This window comes from Gymnoscopelus braueri (assembly GCF_963280865.1).
Source record: "Gymnoscopelus braueri genome assembly, chromosome: 18".
Lineage (NCBI taxonomy): Eukaryota > Metazoa > Chordata > Actinopteri > Myctophiformes > Myctophidae > Gymnoscopelus > Gymnoscopelus braueri.
The window spans coordinates 51005058-51030652 of NC_137618.1; the positions used below are offsets into that span (position 1 = coordinate 51005058).

At 42.9% G+C, this 25595-nt stretch overlaps 1 protein-coding gene across 1 annotated transcript in view; it reads right to left on the reverse strand.

Annotated features, from left to right (window-relative positions):
• LOC308105879 (kalirin-like) overlaps window positions 1-25595 on the reverse strand; it is a 229571-nt gene that overhangs the window by 38771 nt on the left and 165205 nt on the right. Inside the window, 10 exon segments of the mRNA XM_080456807.1 lie at window positions 1183-1275; window positions 1381-1467; window positions 1616-1685; window positions 1802-1905; window positions 2181-2247; window positions 2926-3047; window positions 5501-5596; window positions 5946-6092; window positions 13988-14073; window positions 14686-14889. Of these exon segments, the coding sequence (XP_080312933.1) occupies window positions 1183-1275; window positions 1381-1467; window positions 1616-1685; window positions 1802-1905; window positions 2181-2247; window positions 2926-3047; window positions 5501-5596; window positions 5946-6092; window positions 13988-14073; window positions 14686-14889 (1076 nt within the window).

Consider the following 25595-nt stretch of genomic DNA (forward strand, 5'->3'; position numbering starts at 1 on the left):
GAGTGGGTGGGTGGGTGGGTGAGTGAGTGGGTGGGTGAGTGGGTGGGTGAGTGAGTGAGTGAGTGAGTGAGTGAGTGGGTGGGTGGTTGAGTGGGTGGGTGGGTGGGTGAGTGGGTGAGTGGGTGAGTGAGTGCACTGTGAGGGGCAGCACTTACATCAAAGCAGCTGTCGTACTCTGCAACGATGAACTTGTACATTACACAAATGTACTTGTGTAAAAGTACAAAAGTTTTGGTATCAACATGTACTTAAAGTAATACAATGCAGGTCCACAGATAACGATTTTTAGCAGCCTCTGCTGGTCATTACCGTCACTGCAGGCCGTTCGTTTATTCCTGCATTACCCAGAATTCCATTTGTTTTCAATGGAAGACGGAAGCGTTTCAAAAAGCGTTCTTTTAATTGTTTTATACTATCTGTGGATCGTTTCTCTTAGCCAGTGGAGCTTTAGTTACCGTGAGCTGTGTTTTCTTTTGCTGTTGTCTTCAAATCCTACAATCTCTTAAAAACAGTGCAAGATTCCTTTTTGTTATTAGCACGGTAGTTCCTGGCCAAACAGGAAACCGGTGCGGTAGTTCCTGGCCAAACAGGAAACCGGTGCGGTAGTTCCTGGCCAAACAAGAAACTGGTGCATTTCCGTTTCCGTTTTCCGGCCGGATGACGTCATTTTCGCGGGAATGACTACCCTAGCCACCGTTTCAATAGAAAATATAATAGAAAAGGCTTTCGGGGGTGAAATTCATGGAGTGGGTGTTGTACATATATATACATATACATAAATATATACATACACACACACATATATACTGTATATATATATATATATATCGCCCCGAGGGGGCTCGACCTCAACGGCCTCAAAGGGACCGGGTCTCCCGCGCCGGAACAGCGGCAAAAACTAATCTTTTCTTCTGGTCCCTGGCACAAAATATTTTTCAGCTGCGGGTTGGCGGCCAAATACATGTCAGTTTGGGGGTCCTTGGCATGAAGAAGTACACCAGAACCACTGGTGTACAAGGGGGTGTGGTCTGGTGTACAAGGGGGTGTGGTCTGGTGTACAGGGGGTGTGGTCTGGTGTACAGGGGGTGTGGTCTGGTGTACAGGGGGTGTGGTCTGGTGTACAGGGGGTGTGGTCTGGTTTACAGGGGGTGTGGTCTGGTGTACAGGGGGGTGTGGTCTTACTTTGAGCAGCAGCTGGTATTTGGTGATTCTCTGGATCGGTTTGATGAGGAAATCACTGATACTGAGCCTGGACTGGAGGTCCTGTTGAATACACTGTACACACACACACACGGGAGAATCAAAAAACAGGCCAGCATCTGTGTGTATGTGTTTGGATTTTATGTGTGTGTTTAGGGGGGGGGGGGGGGCAGCACTTACATCAAAGTAGCTGTCGTACTCTGCAACGATGAACTCTGACTTGGGCTTATTCTGACAATACACTACGTACATGTGTAGCCTCCGCTCCTAACACACACACAGTTAGAAACAATACACTACGTACATGTGTAGCCTCCGCTCCTAACACACACACACAGTTAGAAACAATACACTACGTACATGTGTAGCCTCCGCTCCTAACACACGCGCGTGCACACACACACACACAGCTTACATGCTTGATGAAGAGTTGAGGCAGCAGCTCATGGTCCTCCAGACATTTCTCCAGCTCTCCCACGAAGAAACTGCAGGAGAAGAGCAAACAAAAAGTCAGCTTCAAGCTGTCACAGATCTGTGTGTGTGTGTGTGTGTGTGTGTGTGTGTGTGTGTGTGTGTGTGTGTGTGTGTGTGTGAGGCGTACTCGCGGTGCCAGTCACATATCTGGTGGATGTTTCCAAACACGATCTTGTCTTTTCCCTTCATGTCTTCAGGAACGCCTTTCTGCTCCACTCTCTGCATGAAACCCTGAGCACGCACACGCACACACACACACACACACACACACACACACACACACACACACACACAACTATTACAATGTAGACATTTAGCAGATGCTCTTAAGGAGTAGTTCACCCAAAACATGACCCATTTTCTATCAATTACAATTACACACCCCATGAAGTCTTGGACCCCCATAAGGACCCCCCTGGAACCCCCCTAAGGACCCCTGGAACCCCGCTACCCTGGAACCCCCCTAAGGAACCCTGGAACCTCCCTAAGGACCCCCTTGGTCTCACCTCCACCACGGTTCCCAGGTCTTTGACGTAATCCTTCTCTGTCTGAATCAGCTCGTTGAGGACAAACCTGCGAGAGAGACAGGTCACAGAGAGAGAGAGAGAGAGAGAGAGAGACAGGTCACAATGGGAACAGAGAGAGAGAGAGACAGGTCACAGAGAGAGAGCGAGAGAGACAGGTAACAATGGGAACAGAGACAGACAGACAGACAGACAGACAGACAGAGTTCATTATGTCACTAAAACTATGACCATACATGTTGGTCCACTACCTTTTTTCACTGACAAAAACTCAATAAAAACGAATTACCAACTAAGCTATGGTGACTGAAACTATGACTAAACATATTGACAATTTGGTGAACAAATAAAAACTAGACTAAAACGTCAGGGAGGGACGATTGGAGAAGAGATTTATTTTTCATTTTATGTTTGGTCGGGTGTTCTCTGACAATAGCAGATCTACAAGCTTGTTGTGAGCTTGTAGATCTGCTATTTTCAGCATGCAACCAAGAGTGAAATCAGCCATCAAGGCAGCGACAAAATACATTTTTGTCGACAAAATCAACTGTAGATTCAGCCGACTAAAATTTTATGATATTTAGTCGACTAAAACTAAACATTTCAGATGACTAAAATATGACTTCAACTAAATGCAATTTTATTCAAAAGGCTTTGACTAAACTAAAAAATTACATGTGACCTGACAGCAGTGATATAGCTGTCTCCACTAGAGGGCAGTACTTACATGCGTCCTCGCATCGCCTTGGCTCTCTGCTCCAGTTCGGGGTTGCGTGGCTGGAGGGGCGTGGTCTGCTCTGGGGGCGTGGTCAGAGAGGTGAACCCTGGGTATGCCCCCGGCTCCAGGGTCTACGGGACGAGAGAGAGAGAGAAAGAGAGAGAAAGAGAGAGAGAGGTCACAATAGGAACAGAGAGAGAGACCCTTTATGTCTGTGTGGGTTTTACAAATATTGAACCAATGAAGTATGAATACGTTCTTCTGACTAAACCTCCTAACTCCAACTTGTGGAGATTGTTGGTTTTGTCCATCGTTGATTATAATGATGTATTACACGGCTTGGTTGAATGCTTGATTCTGATTGGTCAATCGCTGAATTCAGCGGTGTGTTATTTATTGATAATGACCGATGAGCTCAATAACAGACCGCTGTCTAATCAAAGACTCAGAGCACCTGCTCATATCAACCTGTCTAATCAAAGACTCAGAGCACCTGCTCAAATCAACCTGCGCTGCTTTGTTTTATGCTGCAATCCAACATGACAGCCATGTAAACAAACAAACAATGTAATTTACAACTAAACGTTGCTCTCAAGAATGTTTTTGAAAACATTTGAAGTGAGAAATAGACAATGCAATAACCGAAATGTGATTCTATTTGATCCACTACACACTTTATCGTGGCGCAACACCACAAGAATACCAAAACACTCGCCCCAAAACACAGTCGCCCCGGGGCAAATCCAGCTGTATTATAGGCAAATCCGGCGGTATATAGAATGGGGGCGAGTGTGTTTTGGGGCAAGTCTTCCGGTTACCTTATGGAATACTGTAATTTGTTTTCAGAGGAAAACTTCTCCACCCAGACCAATACTTATGGAATACTTTCATTGCCGTAAGCAAGGAAATACTTTGTTTTGTTGTTACTTTTGGGTCAATTTATTAATGCACTTATAAAGTAGCCGTGTAATAAGCGGGATAATGTATGGGGATGTGGTCATTATTGAAAATTAAAGCCCTTCAGGGTGATTATCCACCTCCGCTCCACGTCGGTGGATAATCACCCTGTCGGGCTTTAATTTTCAATAATAATAATAATAATAATATATAATATAATGTATGTGGGTAAAGTGATGATAATATAATGTATTTACAATAATAATAATATAATATAATGTGTTTATAATAATAATAATAATCATAATAATAATAATAAGGGTAATAATAATAATAATAATAATAATAATAATAATAATAATAATATAATATAATGTATGTGGGTAAAGTGATGATAATATAAGAACACATTCAAGTATCTGACAATGTATAAAGTCACTTGATGAGGCAGTGTAGTGTTTTTTTTTTTTTTTCCAGAAAAGTCCAAAAAAAAGTCAAAAAAAATATTTTGGACAAAGTTGGATTCCACACAGACAGAGATATGAGAAAAGGCTCAGTAGCAGAGAAAGTGTTCCTAATTCCAATAGGGCAGGCTCTATGAACAGACAGCAGCCATATTGGAAAGAAATTGGGCCTCTTCCTTCCTTCACATGTGTTACGAATGATACTAATGATGGCTCTGTTCCATTTAGTGTAGCAAACCATTTGGTTCCAGTTGTACACTCTCAAGACGTTACACACCAATAAGGAGCCATTTGGGACCCCCTCAGGGAACCATGAGGGTCCCTGGACCACACTTTGAGACCCACTGGTGGAGCAATGTTGATTTCTTTCCCAATATGGCTGCCTCTGCCCAGTCGCGCAACGAGGCAACAGTAGGCCCCGACGCGAGGTGGTCACAGCGGAACATGAACGTGCATGCACGCGCGCGTGCATGTGCGCCCGGACTGCGCGCTCAAAAATGTTGTGGTTATTAGTGGTTTCAGATTATTATTTTTTTGCGGGTTTGTGGCGGATTTCGGGTACATAAACAACGGTTTTGTAACAACTACTTAACAATTACAATGTTAAGGGCCCACCCAGGTTTATTTTTTAATTAATTTTTGTTTTAATATATATATATATATATATATATATATATATATATATATATATATTTTTTTTTTTCTGGGTGGGGGAGGTGCCCCTAACGTCATGGGCCCCAACGCAACCGCGTTGTCTGCGTGACGGTAGTGACGCCCCTGCCTCTGCTTCCCCGGCGCCCCCTGGTGTACTGTAACCAGTGGAGGAAAAAGTACTCAAATGTTTTTTTAGAAGTACTCTGTTACAAGTAAAAGTCCGGAATTCAAAATTCACTTGAGTAAAAGTACACAAGTATTGGTATCAAATTGTACTTAAAGTACCAAAAGTAAAAGTACTAAAATATTTGAAAATAGCAGAGCTGTGAGCTTGTAGATCGGCTATTTTCAAACAGCCTATCTATAAAATAGGGCTAAAGTGGTTAATATATGTTTTATAATGTAATAATGTATATCTGCAAAGTAACTAAAGTTTTCAAATAATTAGAGTAGAAGTGAAAGTATAGACAATTGGAAATACTCCAGAGTAAAGTAAAAGTACCTCAAAATTGTACTTAAGTACAGTACTTAAGTAAATGTACTTAGTTACTTTCCACCACTGCACTCACCATCTTGGTTTTGACCAGCTTCTCTATGGCGCTAACCAGCTCCGCTGCACTGGGAGCGTCACTGGAGGACTGGAGCGATGCTAGCAAAGAGGAAGACTGACAGAGAGAGAGAGAGAGACAGAGACAGACAGAGAGACAGAGAGAGAGAGAGAGAGAGAGAGAGAGAGAGAGAGAGAGAGAGAGAGAGACAGAGAGACAGAGAGACAGAGAGTGTGGACAGGGCAGTAGAGGTTAATATTGGCGAAAATGCAAAGTGGGATGAAAAAAGAAGAAGGGAGAGAACGAATAGAATTGCAGATTGACAAGCTCATGACGCATTGTGAGAGCTTGTTGATCTGCTATTTTCAACAAAAGCTTTCCCCAAAATAACAGAATTAGGTATTTTCTAAGTTTGATGGCAGAAAACCGAAAGATGGCTCCAGATGAGTTGAATAGGACACACTACCTTGTCGTCCTGGCTGGAGGAGGGGTCTTTGATGATCTCCATGGGCGGGGGGAGGGGAGTGGGCGTCTCCTCATCAGGCTCCTCCTCCCCGCCACTCTGCATTCCCGAAGAGGACTTAGAGAGAGTCCCGTCCTTACTGCGTGCCCTCTGATAGAGAGACATAGACAAAGAGAGAGAGAGAGAGAGAGAGAGTTGCATTTATGTTTTAATATTTGAAAAATGAGAAAAATAAAACAAACAGATGCTTATTATTGTCTCCACCAGATCGAAGGCGTGGCGGAGACAATGTTTTGCACCCTGTCCGTCCATCCGTCCGTCCGTCCGTGTGTGTGTGTGTCTAATCTCTGGCACCGTTGGCCCGATCAACATGAAACAGTACACACACACTCCCTGGATGTCAGAGCAGAACGTCTATCCCAAATCATTCACATGGGCCTGTTATAGCGCCACCAGGAGGCGATTTCTGTCGAGACATGTTATTTTCAAAGGCGTATAAAAGCGAACGGGAGGTCGTGATGACATTTTCTTTCCCCGTGGAAGCACAGTGAAACCCTCTGTGATTAGCAACCATCAGGGGATTGATCATACTGGAGATAAATATTCTGTGACTACTTCAAAAAGGTAATAGTAGAGCGGAATAGCTACTACAATACGATTGTGCACTTTTTGTAAGAAGGCTGAAACTTTCAGCATAATTAGTAAATAATATAACATTAATTTTCAGAAGGGGAGGGAAGTCAAATTTGACCTCTGAGGGGTCAAATCCAAGATGGCCGCCCGTTTACAGGGTCTGAATGTCTAAATACTTTAAAAAAAAACATTTAAGGCGTTCTTTCCAACTAAGTCGGGGTTGCCCATTCATTTGATGATACTTTGGAGTTTGCCAGAACCCAAGGAATACATTAAATCAAGGTCAAAGTATATTTTAGCTTGGACACTGGTTTATACTGCAATATAGTGAAACTGTTCTTCCATTTTGTGACAATGTGAATAATACAAAACTAATTAACAGAATAAACCCATGGTGGTAGTCTATTTAAATACTATATTAATAGTAAATGACAAAAATTAAGGTTCAAGGCTTCTTTATAGTCACATCTTGCGTACAGAAAGAGGAAAAACAAGACAAAAAAAAAAAGACTTAACAGTCTCCAGAACAGAGGCACAGTGCATTTGAGTGCAGCTTTGAAACACTTGCATCGTCCAGTACACCCTTTTGTGCAGCGACAGCGGATAAATTCATGGCACGATTTGGATGCTTCCGAGAGAGTGGTCCAAAATGGTTGCCACCCAGTTGTTTCTTTTGTCCAGCCCCATTCAGATGGCTCTGGCATCTCTGGTTCCAGTACCAATGCCTGGTTCCAACAGTTTGCCTGGTAGCAAGTGCACTTGATGTGTTGCTTGAGTGCTGCCTGGGCTGGAGGAATGCTCTCTAGTGTTCTTGACTTCTGTGTGAAGAGCTGTTTCCTGTCATCATTCACTTCCGTGCACTCACTGGTTCGGTCATATATGAGCACCACAAATCGCTCTAGCAGGAACATTGATCCTTCACTGACCTAACCTGGCATGTGTAGGAGTTCACTGAAAGCCTCATTCACCTCTGGGAATGACCTCCAAGTTTCCCAGGCAGTCTCCTTTCCTCTAACAGCGAATGCAGATACAGTGTCACACCCGGTGAAAGCGTGAAAGACTGGGAGTCAGACACTGTGTTGGAGTCATTGTGGCAACCATTTCATGCTACAACAGCTATGTACCGAAAGCTTGATCAAACACCAAAGGCAACCCACAGCTCATCGGAATGAAGCCAAAGACAGTACTACCACATCAGTATGAACAGTACGTATGGTCACCTTCTTACACCCCTTTAGCACAGTATCTGCCACATGCTGAAGCAGACAAGTGTCAGCCTCCTCTTGTGAACATGGGGCAAGGCAGGCCAAGTTTGAATCAGCAGGAGAATCAGGAGAACAGACGACTCCACTTCCATTGGTTGCTTAAAGTTCCTTGCCCTCTGCTAGAGGAATGTTAATTAATTAATTGTCTAAACTCCTTCAGATGTGCATTGTTGGTGTCGCCTATATAAGACAACCATGTTTGTTACACAGCCATTTGTTGATTCTGAGGAAATCATTGCACTATTTTTTTGGGCACATTTTTACCTTGACCTCAACCTAAATGCATTTCCTTGAAATCTGGTGATCTCGAAAGTATCACCAAATGAAAAGGCATCCCCTACTTAGTTGGAAATTATACTTTAAACATTTTCTACTGTGCTTGGTTCCAAACTTAAGTTGGACTAGCGGCCATTTTGGATTTGACCTCTCACGGTCCTCAGAGGTAAAATCTGACTTCCCTCCCCTTCTGAAAATTAATTGTATTATTTACTAATTATGCTGAAAATTTCACGCTTCTTACAAAAAGTGCACGATTTGATCAATAACAGAAGTTATCCCGCTGTACTATAAGAAAATCGTTAAACCAAACGGGTCTGTCAGACTTTTCATATCCCATCCTGATTGGCTAAGATTGGCTTCCAAAGTTTGCAGGAGTGGCTCCGTTTTGAACAAAATGCTTCAAATCGTGAACGCAGCGTCAGATTGCCGTGAAACGTTGCACGCACATTACCAGGCCAAGGAAGACATTACACCCTTTTCACATGCATTGTAAAAGTAAGAATGCAACATTTGTACTGTCTTATCACCACACGTGAATTAACTTATCCCCCGTCAGATTCATATTTAGATCTTAGTTGGAAAATTGCCATAATGTCATTTTTCATCAGTGTTCAACTCTCTTGAACACTACCAGTGGTGTAAAGTAACAAGTATATTTACTCAAGTACTGTACTTAAGTACAATTTTGACGTATATTTTACTTTACCTGAGTATTTCTAGTTTTCAGTACTTTTACTCCACTACATCTCAGAGGCAGATGTAGTACTTTTACTCCACTACAATTATCTGAAAACTTTAGTTACTTTGTAGATTTAAATATTATAAAACATACTTTGTTTTATAACTAGGCTATTTGAAAATAGCCAATCTACAAGCTCACAATGCGTCGCGATGTGACGCATTGTGAGCTTGTAGATCGGCTATTTTCAAACACGTTTTGGTACTTTAAGTATATTTTGATGCCAATACTTTTGTACTTTTACTCAAGTAACATTTTGAACACAGGCCTTTTACTTGTAACAGAGTATTTCTACATGCAGTATTGACACTTTTACTTAAGTAAAAGGTGCAAGTACTTTTTCCACCACTGAACACTACTCTACTGAACACTATAAAGAAATACACTAATTGGCAAATGAACATTCAGAATATGGAAACATCATGATACATTATTTTAAGAGGAGGTGCAGATGAATGGAAGGATCAGGGTTTAAGAGGAGGTGCATATTAATGGAAGGAGGCTAATCACTTCGATCAGGGTTTCTCAAAGTGGGTGCCGTGGCACCCTAGGGTGCCGTGACGCAAGTCCAGGGGTGCCGCAGAATACTTTGAAAATATTTTAAATGTATCAATATCACTTCAATTTAACCACTTAAACCCTCTATACTTATTAAGGCAGACCACCAAACCTCCTTGGGTAAAATCTACAAGCTCACACGTGACGCATTGTGAGCTTATAGATCGGCTATTTGTGGTGAAAATTCCCCCCAGAATAGGGATGCTGGGGTTCAAGTGGTTATATGTATGAAGTTATGTTCAGTCTGTCGTAATGGAAACTGCTATTCTCTCACGTTTTCCTTGTGACACATACTGTATCTTATGGGGAAAGTACATGTACATATTTACGTACCATCATATGACATAAATGTAACGTTCTATAAAGTAACAATGTAATTCAGGGGTGCCTTGGATGAAAAAGTAATTTACAGGGGTGACCTGAGACTAAAACGTTCAAGAACCACTGACTTAGATGACTTGTCTCTGCCATTCAGGTGGTATAGAATGATGCATTATCTTATAATCTAATCCTATAATAAAGCCAGCAGAGAAGCATTTACTTTTTTTTGGGGCGATTTTGTAACCCTTATTTTTCACCCGGTGACAATTTTCTAAGTGATCCTGGGCGCTACACTCCCCTCACCAGCCTAGGGAGGCCAGGGCCGAGCTCATGCCTCCTTCAATGCATGAGAGCCAACTGACCTTCTTGTCACCAGGGGGGAGTTTCCCCGGTAGGACGTAGCGCGTGGAAGGAACACGTTATTCCAACCAGTTCCCTTCCCCTCCATCAGGCGCCCAGGCTGACCAGGGGGTATAGCAACCAGGATTACTGCATGTTTTTGTGAGGGTATTAACTACCCTGAGAGACACGGGGAGAACATGCAAACTCCACACAGAGAGGCCCTTTCGCCAACCCAACCTAGGGTATGGGTGCTGAGGACGCGGAGGAGAAGACACACCCCCAGCGCTCACAGGACCTTCTAGCTGTGAGGCGACAGCGCTACCGACTGCGCCACCGTGCCCCAGAGAAGCATTTACCAACCTATTTAACAGACTAGCATATTTTAACAGTTGGCAAACGGATGCACAAGACCGCCGTCTCCATCTATTTATAAACTCCTTGGGTACGGCCAGCAGAGAAGCAATTATTAACCTATAATAAAACAGCGTATTCTAACAGCAACAGTTGGCTAACGGATGAACAAGACGGCCAAAGCTATCATTAGATAGATATACATTCTGGAAACAGCCAGCCAATGGAGACGGTCGGGGGCGCGGTTTGGATTCCAGCGGCTCTCCCAAATCACGCCTTCGTGAGACAGAAAAGTGCTATATGATTGTATTTAACAGTGATAAACTCATTAATATTGCACATCAATGGATGGACAGCTTGGGTCTATGGATGGACAGCCTGGGTCATCCTCTATGGATGGACAACCTGGGTCATCCTCTATGGATGGACAGCTTGGGTCCTCTTTGGTTTCACAAACACCCACTGTTGCCTTGTCTGACAATAATGAGCAGTAAAGGTTCTACCAGTTTAGAGGATGTATGTTGGGTCACTGTCCTGTCTTTATGTTGGGTCACTGTCCTGTCTTTCTGTTGGGTCACTGTCCTGTCTTTATGTTGGGTCACTGTCCTGTCTTTATGTTGGGACACTGTCCTGTCTTTATATTGGGTCACTGTCCTGTCTTTATGTTGGGTCACTGTCCTGTCTTTATGTTGGGACACTGTCCTGTCTTTATGTTGGGTCACTGTCCTGTCTTAATGTTGGCTCACTGTCCTGTCTTTATGTTGGGTCACTGTCCTGTCTTTATGTTGGGTCACTGTCCTGTCTTTATGTTGGGACACTGTCCTGTCTTTATATTGGGTCACTGTCCTGTCTTTATGTTGGGTCACTGTCCTGTCTTTATGTTGGGACACTGTCCTGTCTTTATGTTGGGTCACTGTCCTGTCTTAATGTTGGCTCACTGTCCTGTCTTTATGTTGGGTCACTGTCCTGTCTTTATGTTGGGTCACTGTCCTGTCTTTATGTTGGGTCACTGTCCTGTCTTTATGTTGGGACACTGTCATGTCTTTATGTTGGGTCACTGTCCTGTCTTTAAGTTGGGTCACTCTTTATGTTGGGTCACTGTCCTGTTTTTATGTTGGGTCACTCTTTATGTTGGGTCACTGTCCTGTCTTTATGTTGGGTCACTGTCCTGTCTTTATGTTGGGTCACTCTTTATGTTGGGTCACTGTCCTGCCTTTATGTTGGGTCACTGTCCTGTCTTTGAAAAACACTTCTTTACACCAAGTGTAAATTCCCACACGGCCGACGAAGAAACGCCACTTGAATTGTTTTTAAATCAGCCTCATGGTGGCGCTATAACAGGCCAATTTGTATATAATTTTTCATATTCCATCTTGATTGGTGAATTCCGAACATTGCTGGCCCACAATAACCTACCTGACCTGACAGAGATCTGTGCTCCGAAGAGCACTTTTTATAGTTACGGGGCCAGAGCTCAGCTCTGGACCTGTTTTATTATTCGCATTATTCGGTTTCTGCCACTCTTCGCAGTTCTGGCTGAACCGTGCATACGCTTTTTACGAAACTCGGCCATATGGTAGAGGGTCATGAAAAACGATCAAGAAATAATTCTCACACTCATTCGTCAAAGGGTGGCGCTATAGCACTCAATTGAAAGTGCCAACTTTGAACAGGTACAACTCATGCCCTGTTTGACCAACAGCCATGAAACTTCGATACACACATGCGTCTCTTCATGCGCAACAACTTTCGTGGTCTGACTTTTGACCTCTGACCTTCAGATTGCCCACCATTTTGAATTATATGAAAAATAGTCATTGGCTCCTAACTTCTGCATTTTTTCACTTATGGAAAATCCGCTACTAACGTTTTGTCGGCAGAGGTCAAAAGTTCATGTGTAAAGAGTTTCGTGCAGATTACTCAAAAATCCCAGGAGGAGATAGGTTTTACCTATTGCAGTTTTATGAAAATTATTCATCTGCCCCCTAACACACATATGCAGACTCACATTTCTTTGAAACTTTGCAGAAATGTTGAGGGTCATTCCAAATATCACTGAAACCAATCTCACTCCAATTGGCCAAAGGGGGGCGCTATAGCAATTTTTTGAAAATGCAAACTTTAAACAGGCATAAGTCATGCCTCGTTTGGCCGAAAGTCGTGAAACTTCCTTACACTTGTGCCTTGACTCATGAGGAACACATGTATCGCTTTGACCAGTAAACTCCCCTTAGATTGTCGGCAATTTTTAGCAGTTTGAAAAACACTTAAACCCAGGATTTTTCAGCTATTTGCGTGAAATGGTATCATCTGTCTGACCTCCGTTTTCACTAAATCAGGTCTGTTGGTCCAATGGCTTCCCGCTTAAGTGTATGCCTCACAACCTCAAGATCACCGGTTCAAGCCTCACATGGTGCAGACTTCATTTAAAGTGCATTGCAAACAACAAGACTGTATCAATGAATTCATGTGCAATTGATAAAGATAACATGAAATGCTTATTTGAAAGTATGTTTTTTCAATGTATGACATACTTCGTTCTGAAAATAGCCGATCTACAATATCAAAACTTTTCAGATAGCAACGTGTTTCTGAGCTTGTAGATCGGCTGCTTTCACTGTTTTCGGTTGTGAGGAGACATACAATTTCTCTATTGGTAAATGGTTTGTGAACGAGTGATCTTAGTGTTAGTGAAACAGGGGCTTGGTTCATGACAGAAGGCAAAAGTTTATGATCTTCAACAGACAACTTCAGCCTGGACGAAGCTATAGCACTACAGGTAGTGTCTCAGCCTGTGAGTCCGAAGGTTGAGAGTTTGATATCCTTCCTCTCTCTCTCTCTCTCTCTCTCTCTCTCTCTCTCTCTCTCTCTCTCTCTCTCTCTCTCTCTCTCTCTCTCTCTCTTCTCTCTCTCTCTCTCTCCTCTCTCTCTCTCTCTCTCTCTCTCTCTCTCTCTCTCTCTCTCTCTCTCTCTCTCTCTCTCTCTCTCTCTCTCTCTCTCTCTCTCTCTCTCCCTCCCTCCCTCCCTCCCTCCCTCCCTCCCTCCCTCCCGGTTTCTGTTCCGAGGAGACATACAATTTCTCTATCGGTAGATGGTTAGGGAACAGTGATCTAGAGTAGTTAGCAAAACAAAGGCCTGGTCCGTCAGGGACGGAATAACAGGATTACTGAGGTTAGGATAGTAGTGAGGGTTTAAAAGGTAGTGTTGCAGCCTATTAGTCTGAAGGTTGAGAAGTGGCAATAGGTTTTGATGTCCAATCAAACCATTCTGTTTCCATCTCTCTCTCTCATCAATCTATTCCATGTCTCTCTCTCTCTCTCTCTTCAATCTATTCCGTTTCCATGTCTCTCTCTCTCTCTCCCTCTCTCTCTGCGTGAGCGTGAGCCTCTCCTCAATCCACATACTGTAGACTACTACAGTCTCATAACACTAACATAGAGACAAAATGACGCAAAACAACCCATAAGAGCTTATATCAAAACATGAGATCACAAGTATAAATACAATCAGGCTGTGGTATGCACTGAGATGACATACACTTCAATCTCATTGGTTACCTCGTCAGTGATGTCATCGTGCAGGGTGTGGTCAGGCGGTCCCAGGTCAATACTCTTCCTGCTCTCCTCTCTTCCTGTTCCCGGGCCTGTCAATCAATCAATCAATCAATCAATCAATCAGTACATTAATAATTGAATCCCAGGTGAAATCTGGATAATATTGGTCAGCACCCAATGATCATCATTCACGCATTACGTTTTTGTTTCACAGGAAGTAATCTAGATTGGACTTTTGATATAAAAATACACAAGAACGTAAAAAACGTAATAATTTGTTTGGCTGTTTAATGGGAGTTAGTTTGCCTGTTTAATGGGAGTTAGTTTGACTGTTTAATGGGAGTTAGTTTGCCTGTTTAATGGAAGTTAGTTTGCCTGTTTAATGGAAGTTAGTTTGCCTGTTTAATGGGAGTTAGTTAGTTTACCGGTTTAATGGGAGTTAGTGTACCTGTTTAATGGGAGTTAGTTTACCTGTTTAATGGGAGTTAGTTTACCTTTTTAATCAGAGTTAGTTTGCCTGTTTAATGGGAGTTAGTTTACCTGTTTAATGGGAGTTAGTTTACCTGTTTAATGGGAGTTAGTTTGCCTGTTTAATAGGAGTTAATTTACCTGTTTAATGGGAGTTAGTTTACCTGTTTAATGGGAGTTAGTTTACCTGTTTAATGGGTGTTAGTTTACCTGTTTAATGGGAGTTAGTTTACCTGTTTTCTTCTGTTTGTTGGGGAGCTTCTTGACGGAGCTGCCGTGGCTCAGCCGGCGCACAGGGCTGGTCAGCCACTTCCTCAGGGTGTTCCCGGAGCGTTTAGGACCCGGCGAGCTGGACTGCAGCGAGTTGAGCGACGCCTGAGGTTGCAGGTTGGACACAGAGTCCGTTTTCCCATCCGGACCGCTCACCGTGTAGTTCTCTGCAACACAGAGACCCTTTATTAAACAAAACACCCCCGCTTTGATCTGCATTAGGCCCACATGGACCCTTACAGCACTGGTCTGGGGACCCCCAGGGGTCCAGGCGGGGTTCCAGGGGTCCCCAGCAGTGGTGGAAAAAGCACTCAAATGTTTTACTTAAGTAAAAGTATTGATACTGCCATGTAGAAGTACTCCGTTACAAGTAAAAGTCCTGAATTCAAAATTTACTTGAGTAAAAGTACAAAAGTATTGGTATCAAAATGTACTTAAAGTACCAAAAGTACTAAAATGTTTGAAAATAGGCGATCTACAAGCTCACAAGGCGTCACGTTGTGAGCTTGTAGATCTGTTATTGTCAAATAGCCTTGGTATAAAACAGGGCTAAAGCGGTTAATGTATGTTTTATAATAAATAGCAGATATTAATATAATAATTAATATCTGCAAAGTAACTAGAAACTAATGTTTTAAGTATAGACAATTGGAAATACTCCAGTAAAGTAAAAATTGTACAGTACTTGAGTAAATGCACTTAGTAACTTTACACCACTGGTCCCCAGTGAAAGTAGTCAATGTAGCGTCAGTCATTTTAAACACTTTATCCATTTATATGTTGGCTATTCAAAAATAGCAGATCTATAAGCTCACAGCGCAGCATATTCTGTACCAGGGACCCCCATCTGAACCTATCCTGTGCCAGGGACCCCCATCTGAACCTATCCTGTGCCAGGGACCCCCATCTGAACCTATCCTAAGCCAGGGACCCCCATCTGAACCTATTCTGTACCAGGGACCCCCATCTGAACCTATTCTGTACAAGGGACCCCCGTACCATCGAAAACAACAACGTGCTCAGGAAACAACAGACCCTAAAGCTCCAATCACGTGGCTGTATACACAGGCCACGCCCCCTCGCCCCGCTGTCTGGATACAATGTTACGCAACACTCCACACACACATTTATGATGACTCTGCTTCAAACGAACCAAAGGTCAATAATATTCATCTATTCAACTGTGTGTGTGTGTGAGTGAGTGAGTGAGTGAGTGAGTGAGAGAGAGAGAGAATTAGCTAATTAAAGCCCTGTTATACTAAATTGTATGTGTAAAATAACAGATCTACAAGCTGTCGCACTGCAATGCATGCAGACAGACATGAATGAACTCTTTGATACAAGAACAGTGCTTTGTTTCACTGCGCGCGCGTGTGTGTGTGTGTGTGTGTGTGTGTGTGTGTGTGAGAGAGAGATTGTGTGTGTGTATTACTGTACTTGTGAGGACCCTTAATAGTCCAGTACCTTAACCCTATTTTTTAACATTAACGATACGAAGCTGATAATAGCGCCAAATTTTGAATGAGGCTTCTTTAGGACCTACTGATGGATTCTAGCCTTGGGTACCAAACTTTATTTTGAATATTTTCCATACAATTAGCCATATCAATATCCACTTTTTGGCCTATAACTCTTGAACCGTAGGTCATAGCACCAAAAATCTTTTGTCCCAGTACTCCTTGGCTCATGACGCAACTTCTTAAATAGGTCCCGCCCCTTTTCGGATTTCAAGATTTTCCGCCATTTTGCGTTATCTTCAAAACACATATTTTGCTACTACTCCTACAAATGTTGTCCAAAACTCACAAATCGGCATACACTCTGTCTTTGGTCATGTGATCAAGATGTATCAGTCAGATTTTTCATATTTCATATATTGGCTACGATTGGCTTCTGTAATTTGTGGGAGGGTCCGTTTGCCTAAAAATGGCACAAATCATGAACACAGCGTCCTATCTGTCCCAATTTTTTTTATCATTGAGGGGCCACTAATAAACCCAGAGCCAATGTGATTTCACTTCCACCCATAGGGGGCGCAACTAATTCTACAAATGTCGCTGTTTTTTGCACCAAATGAAGTACAAATGGTCTTGTGAGTCATGTGACAATGACTGTCCAACAGGCTTTTGATATTCCATACTGTTTGCCTGTAATTGGCTTCAAAGAAAAAACATTTGATGATTATGCAGATGACGTTTTCAGCAGCTGTAGGAAACCAAGCGGTTGGATGTTGTATGGGACACATATATCCCAGATAGTTTGAAGGAGTCCACCCGCGAAAAGAGAGGACAAGATGTTCACAGGAAAGTGTCAGGTCAGACAAAGCTACCAGGCAATTGGATGGATTTTCTTCGTGACCCAACAAATAAGAAGGAGCTGTTTGCCTTTTTGACTTCCAGGACTGAAAAGTTCAACTGGCCACCATCCAAAGCTGTTTATGTCAGGATAAGCTGTGTCGTCTTTTGGTTCCATTAGTACTATGACCTGTTGCAATCATGAGGAGGTAGACACCAGGATTCTGGTTCATATACGGCATGCACTGGAGCAAGGAGCAAAAACTATCCTAGTGCGTACTGTGGACACTGATGTCATCGTGATCCTTGCAAAGCTTGTTCCATGATTTAGTTACGATTCAACCTTTGGCTGACATCTTGGTGGCTTTTGGCATGGGCAAAAAATACAGATTTTACCAACAACATGTGTAAATCCCTGGGGAGCCAAAATCTCATGCTCTGCCTATGTTTTGTCATTGTCAGGTTGTAACACAACATCTGCTTTCCACAGTAAGGTTAAGAAGTCAGCTTGGCATGCCTGGCAAGCCTATGATCAAAGAGATACGTGTCAGTCTAGCCAAACATCCCTTCCAGCAGCTGAATGTTGAGAGTCAGCAATTCCAGAAGCTTGAGAGACTGACGGTTATCCTGTATGACAAATCCAGTCCTTTGAGCTCCATAAACCAGACTAGAAAAGAACTCTTCTGTCATGGGAATAGGTCAATGGAGAAACTGCCACCCACCCAAGATGCACTACTTCAGCATGTTAAGCGGGCAGTGTATCAAGCAGGCATCTGGGCGACCAGCCTACAAACAGAACAAGTTATTCCTTCCCCACATGAGTATGGATGGACCAAGGAATCTGAGGCATGGGTGCCAGTTTGGATGACAATTCCAGAAGTCTCCAAAGCATGCAGAGAGCTGATCAAATGCTCTTGTAAAGGGGACTGTTCCACCTGCAAATGTGGCAAATCAAATTTGGACTGTTCTCCACTTTGCAATTGCAAATGTTTGACTCACAAGACCATTTGTACTTAATTTGGTGCAAAAACAGTGACATTTGTAGAATTTGTTGCGCCCCCTATGGGTGGACGTTTATTAATGGCCCTCAATGATATGAATTTAGGACAAATAGGACGCTGTGTTTATGATTTGTGCCATTTTTTTCCAAACAGACCCTCCCACAAATTTCAGAAGCCAATCGTAGCCAATCCGAAGGGAATATTAAAATTCTGACTGATAAATCTTGATCACATGACCAAAGACAGAGGGTGTGCCGATTTGTGTGAGTTTTGGACAAAATATTTAGGAGTAAAATATGTGTTTTGAAGATAACGCAAAATGGCGGAAAATCTTGAAATCGGAAAAGAGGCGGGACCAATATGGGAAGTTGCGTCATGATCCAAGGAGTCCAGGGAACAAAAGATTTCTGATGCTATGACCTACGGTTCAAGAGTTATAGGCCAAAAGGTGAATCGGCCTGTTTTTTTTTATGGATATTGATAAGCCTAATTGTATGGAAAATATTCAAAATAAAGTTTGGTACCCGAGGCTAGAATCCATCAGTAGGTCCTAAAGAAGCCTCATGCAAAATTTGGCGCTATTATCAGCTTCGTATCGTTAATTTTGCTAAGGTATCCCACTATAACAGGTCACACTCCGTTGCACACAGGTCCAGTTGTATGTCCTTCAGAGGTTAAAGGTCAAGACCACTCTGAGGTTTGGGTTGTGTAGTTACCTTACCATGATGGAACTCAACAAATCTATAATAATTAGTCCATTGATTAGAAATTGATAATTCAAAATATTCTCCTCATTGATTTACATTGTACGGTGAAACAGCTCTCAAAGTCACTCTTTTAGCATGTAAACAAACACAAACAAAGCTGATTCAGACAATATAGAACAGTATACAATATAACAACTTTTTTTGTTTTGTTTAGTTTTTATTATGGAAAATGTTAACTTCCTGTTGATTTCACTGTTTTTATAAGGAAGAAAACCCAGACTGGATCCGCAGATCTTCAAATAGTAAAATCAACAGGAAATTGACATAATTCTTTTTTTAAACAGTACTGGGTTTGGCGCGCACACACACACACACACACACACACACACACACACACACACACACACACACACACACACACACACACACACACACACACACACACACACACACACACACACACACACACACACACACACACACACACACACACACACACACACACACACACACACACACACGCTATTAGGCTGCTATAATAAATGTATAACCTGAAGCCTGACACATAAGTGACAAATTCGTCCCGGCTCGATCCGTCCAGCTGGTTTTTACCCTTAAAGTCTAGATGAGATCTAGACCAGGGGTGTCAGACTCATTTTGGAGTCCGGGCCACATTGGTCAAATGGTGACTTGATGTGGGCCGCAACCAGTTGTGGACGCGCATGCGCACTCACACTCACACGCATTCAGTTATACAGCATTGTTTTTCAGTCTGTTGTCTCAGTCACTGCTACTAACTACAGTATATCACTTTTAAATGTATATTATGAAGAAGAATACATACTTTAATTATTGACATTAAAAACAAATGTGTAAAAAAAGCATTACTTTTTAAAAAGTTTATTATTTTTCAAAAATAGTCACATTTACATGGGTTGCCAGCATGAAAATGTCACTTGCTGCTTCCAGACACCTCAATGTCAGGGACCAGTTTCTGAGAAGTTATTTTCATAGCATCATTAATTTACATGTCTGATATGTGTCATCTGTGAGTGCAGTTCGGATATTGCAGGTAGGTTATGTGTCCAGATTCATAGCCAGATCCTCCCCCCCATTCCTAGCAATGCTGTCATCTCGTGTGTGTGGGTGTGTGTGTGTGTGGGTGTGTGTGTGTGGGGGGGGGGGGGGGGGGCTGCTAAAATCGTTGCCTCTCCATGTTATTCCTGCGTGAGGAACACGTGCCTTCAAAGCGCAGCGCAACTGACTCCTTAACATTCCATTCAACAGCGGGCGACTCTCGGGCGATCGCCGGGCGACATCGTCCAAAAGATAAAGAAAATCCATCTTTCATCGCCCACTTCGCCCTATCGCCAGTAGTTGCCGGCTCTCATAGACATATAATGCACTTCCGGAAAATACTATCCTGATCGCCCGCTGTTAAAACGCACCGTAAGGCTCGCTGCAGCGAGGGGGAGGGAGGCGCACGTCCTCACAGCCGCCTGGACGCACAACAAGGCAATGCAAACTGCGACTCTATGTCTGTTAGATGTAGTATCAATTTACTATTTTTAAAAGTATTTTGCGGGCCGCCATGGACCTTTCCGCGCGCCGCTAAACGCCCGCAGGCCGCCAGTTTGACATCACTGATCTAGACCATAAGGAACCTAGCCAGGATCAGATCTAGACCATAAGGAACCTAGCCAGGATCAGATCTAGACCATAAGGAACCTAGCCAGGATCAGATCTAGACCATAAGGAACCTAGCCAGGATCAGATCTAGACAATAAGGAACCTAGCCAGGATCAGATCTAGACCATAAGGAACCTAGCCAGGATCAGATCTAGACCATAAGGAACCTAGCCAGTATCAGATCTAGACCATAAGGAACCTAGCCAGGATCAGATCCAGACCAGTACCTTTACACACCTCGCCTTCAGAAACCCTGGAGGATGAAAAAGAGCCTGGGTCGATTCCCCATAGATATGGACTAGATGTTTCTGTTGGTCAGAGAAGTAGGTCATAGGTCATAGATATGGACTAGATGTTTCTGTTGGTCAGAGAAGTAGGTGTGTCCAGATGTTCCGACACCTACTTCCTTTTTGTTTGATGTTATTTTACCACTTGTTTCCAAACTGATGTTATGGCCATTGGTAAAACCTGCCTGTCTGTTCATTGTACAGACAGACAGACAGACAACTGTGTCAACCTGTCCCAGGTGGTCAAAACCCATCACTCCACACTCCTGTAATTACTGAACACACGCACACACAGTGCCTCTATGAATGGCTCTATTGAGAAGAAGAGAAGGACATATCTATGGACGCGCACGCGCACGCACACGCACACACACACACACACACACACACACACACACACACACACACACACACAAGAGAGCTTTAGGATCAACAGAGTAAAGTGTAGTTTAGGTGTAGCTTGTAAAAAGAAGATCTACAAGTTTGTTGTCTGTTGTTATCTGTTAGTTTTTTCTATAAATGCATCAAATAGAGAAGTGTGACATCACTGCAACTAGAGGCCGAGGGGGGTTCAACATGAGATGGGGGTCCGCGGCCAAATACATATCATTTTGGGGGGTCCTTGACATGACAAAAGTTTGAGAACCACTGATATTATAGCAACATAAGCATTTTTCAAAAAAACTGTTAGGATTTAGAAGACATTTGTAGAATCCCCAAGCAGCAAAGATTTGAGTTACAAATGTTCGCTATGAGCTTGTATATCTGCTATTTTTGAACGGGTAGTGACGTCAGGAGGACTTCAGTCTCTTCCAGCTGCTTCAAAGCCATAATTACCAGTCAGATCTAAAACAAATAAATATGAGGCTATACAAATTAAAAAGCTAAAAGCACAATTCATTCGTAATTATTTGTGTGAAAATTAATGGTCTGCTCTAAACCAGCGGTTCTGAACATGGTCCTCACATGATTTTCTTTCTTTTTTTAGGGGGGGGGTCCCCCAAATGACAGTGAAGTGAATTGAAAGACTTTTAAGACCTCTTTAATACCGATTAAAAAAAAACATACTGTATCAAAAGTATAACCAACAAACTAAAAACTGGTCAAACATTGGCCAAATTGTCAAATAATAGAAGAGGCAAAAAGAAATATGATCTACAAGTAGTTTGGCCGTCTTCACAATATGTATCTGTGGAACTGAGTCAAACTAAATGTAATGTATCTGTGGAACCGAGTCAAACTAAATGTAATGTATCTGTGGAACCGAGTCAAACTAAATGTAATGCCTCAAGTTCTAGAATTCCCCAGTCCAATTAGGATTATTTTGGGGGGGGGGTCCCCATTTCAAAGATGATTATTTGGGGGGGGGGGGGGGTCCCCAGTTCAAATATGATTATTTTAGGGGGGTCCCCAGTTCAAATATGATTATTTGGGGGGGGGGGGGGGGGCGGGGCGGTCCCCAGTTCAAATCTGATTATTGTTTGGGTTGAGAACCTCTGCTCTAAAAAGGGTGTCACTGTACGTTTGAGGAAGTTACAGGAACAACAAGCTCATTGACGTTCACAGCACGTCTATGCAAATTTACAGTATGTTTGATCTGTGTGTGTGGTTGGATGTTTACACACACACACACACACACACACACACACACACACACACACACACACACACACACACACACACAGTTCAGAAGGTCATTACTCACAAGTAAGACGCGCGAACGCTGGAAGCGAACGCAGCTCGAAAATATTGTGATTGTAATCAGTGTTATTTCACCGTGATGGGGAGAGAACATTCACATTGTGTGGGTGTGTGTGTGTGTGTGTGTGTGTGTGTGTGTGTGTGTGTGTGTGTGTTTTTGCAGGCTGTTGTGCATTGTAATCAGAGCATTGTCTAAATTCCTGCACTCTGGCGCACTCAGGCGGCTGCTTACAGGCAGTGCACGCATGTGAGTCACATGGGGGCGCGAGCCAATGAGAGCATGAACACAGACACACAGACACACAGACACACACACAACCCAAGCACAGTTACATAGTAAGCTCCACTTGGTCGGAGGCGCGGCGAATTACATTTCTGTCTTATCTTGTATTATTTTAATCTTCCTGACATTAAATAGTTACTGATGTTAGTCATCATAGTAACTGTAAACCTCCCAGCATGCATTGTGCCGTTGACAGGAAGGAACAAGACAGTAATCTGGGATGATCACATTCCTGTCATACCACCTGTCTGTCTGTCATACCACTGGACCTGTCTGTCTGTCTGTCTGTCTGCCTGCCTGCCTGCCTGCCTGTCATACCACTGGACCTGTCTGTCTGTCATACCACTGGACCTGTCTGTCTGTCATACCACTGGACCTGTCTGTCTGTCTGTCTGTCTGTCTGTCATACCACTGGACCTGTCTGTCTGTCTGTCTGACCACTGGACCTGTCTGTCTGTCTGTCTGTCTGTCTGTCTGTCTGTCTGTCAGTCAGTCATACCACTGGACCTGCCTGTCTGTCATACCACTGGACCTGTCTGCCTGTCTGTCATACCACTGGTCCTGTCTGCCTGTCTGTCATACCACTGGACCTGTCCACTCCCACGGAACACTAACACCATTTCTCCCAAAGAACATGGATTGTTTTGGTTATAAACCCATTTGTTTCTATGATGGAAGAACAAGTTAAAATGTTACCAACTTTCCGTGGTTTTGTCGGCTCCGAGGCCGACAAAACCATGAGTTTGGGTTTGTTTACAGATGTAAATCCCGCCCACTATATTTGATTGGGTAAAGCGCGGCCTGCTTCCTGATCTGAAGGCACGCCCACTTGTAGGCCAACGCTCACACGTTCTGAACGGCCCTCCCGACAGATTCAGTAGCGCAGCTCTGAATCTGTTCTTGAGAGATTAACTATAAGAGACAATGATGTTTCTCCATGAATAACACACATGATTAACTATAAGAGACAATGATGTTTAACTACAAGAGACAATGATGTTTATTCATGAATAACACACATGATTAACTATAAGAGACAATGATGTTTAACTATAAGAGACAATGATGTACTATAAGAGACAATGATGTTTCTCCATGAATAACACACATGATTAACTATAAGAGACAATGATGTTTAACTATAAGAGACAATGATGTTTAACTATAAGAGACAATGATGTTTAACTATAAGAGACAATGATGTTTTCACCTCCATGAATAAGTAATCCATGATCACATTCACACATGTCACGGTGCACTTTGATTCCACTGAGCTATAGTTTGATGCACTTTGATTCCACTGAGTTATAGTTTGATGTACTGATTCCACTGAGCTATAGTTTGATGTACTTTGTGCTGCAACTGATCTGAAAACATCACATGGTGACCCCTGACCCCTGACCTTCGCTCGTCACAAAGGACACAAAGTAGTTCATGGGTTTGAAAGGTCAAAGGACAAAACAGCCGTGTTTAATGAGTCACAGTCCGTCCTGCTGTGTGTCTATGCGTGCGTGCGTGTCTGTGCGTGCGTGCATGCGTGCGTGCACATGCGTCTGTGTGTGCGTGTGCGTGTGCGTGTGCCTGTGTGCGTGTGCCTGTGTGCGTGTGCGTGCGCTCATGTGCGTGGTGTGCGTTATCTTTTGGCTATATAAAGTGTTGCCCTGACGAGAAAACAAAAGGATGATAATTTACACATAGACGTAACATGGTGATTGAAAGAAGACTTTGAACTAGAAAGCATAAAGTATTTATGACAATGTTTATTAAGGTAATCAGAGTGCTTTGTTACTGTAACAAAGTACTTTTTTTGAGTATCTGTACTTTACTGAGTACTTATTTTTCTGACTACTTTTTACTTTTATCCGTTTTTTTTAAACAGGCTTGTTACTTTAATTTTAATGTTGCGCGCAGATCAAAAGAACATAAGTACTCTTGCGTACCAGCGCACCAGCGTACATAGCTCTGTGTGTAACGTTACTACAAATGAGTATATACTTCCTGTAAGTAGACAAAAAAATAAAACTAAGGTGACCAATTATTACTAGTGGCTCTTATTTTGAAGTCCTTAAAGGAAGTTATTTTCTGTTGATCACAAGCTGTTATGACTCACTCAGCTGAGACGTGTGTGTGTGTGTGTGTGTGTGTGTGTGTGTGTGTGTGTGTGTGTGTACCGGCGAGACGAATATAAACAACAACACGTGTCGTGACTCGTGGATTAATCGCAGGTTTTGGCCAAACAATGCAACTGTGACTTAAACATTGTTGTACTGTGGAAGTGCGGTAGCCTTGGATCAACACGGTCATAGTCTTGTTGTATCAAGGCTAGAAGTGCTTTAAACTCTTTGAACCTCTGCAGCATCATTAGGTAAGTTCATCTTAATACAACCAAACACAAAGTGCCGATAGATGGACAAATCAAACACATAACGTGCGAGCGGCATAATGTCAGCCTGAGCATCGCAAAAGCTGTGTGTGTGCGCGTGTTTACTTTTTAAGTAAGCTTGTCTATAGGCTCACTTGCTGTGTTTGAATGAAGTACAGTACAGTTGTTAATGCCATCTATTGCAGTGTGTGTCTGTAGTTTACTAACAGGATAGGTGGGCACTACGGATATCTGGGCACCTCGATGTAAAATTGGCTATTTTGTTCAAACCACACACACACACACACACACACACACACACACAGCTCAATACAACCATGACTTCCTGCTGAGACAGATAATTCCTCTGCCTGCCTGCCTGTCTGTCTGTGTGTCTGCCTGTCTGCTTGTTAGTTTTTTAAACCTGTGGTGTGACAATAAAGTGCAACAACATTGACAAACCTAACACACATCAACACGCACACACACACACACACACACACACACACACACACACACACACACACACACACACACACACACACACAC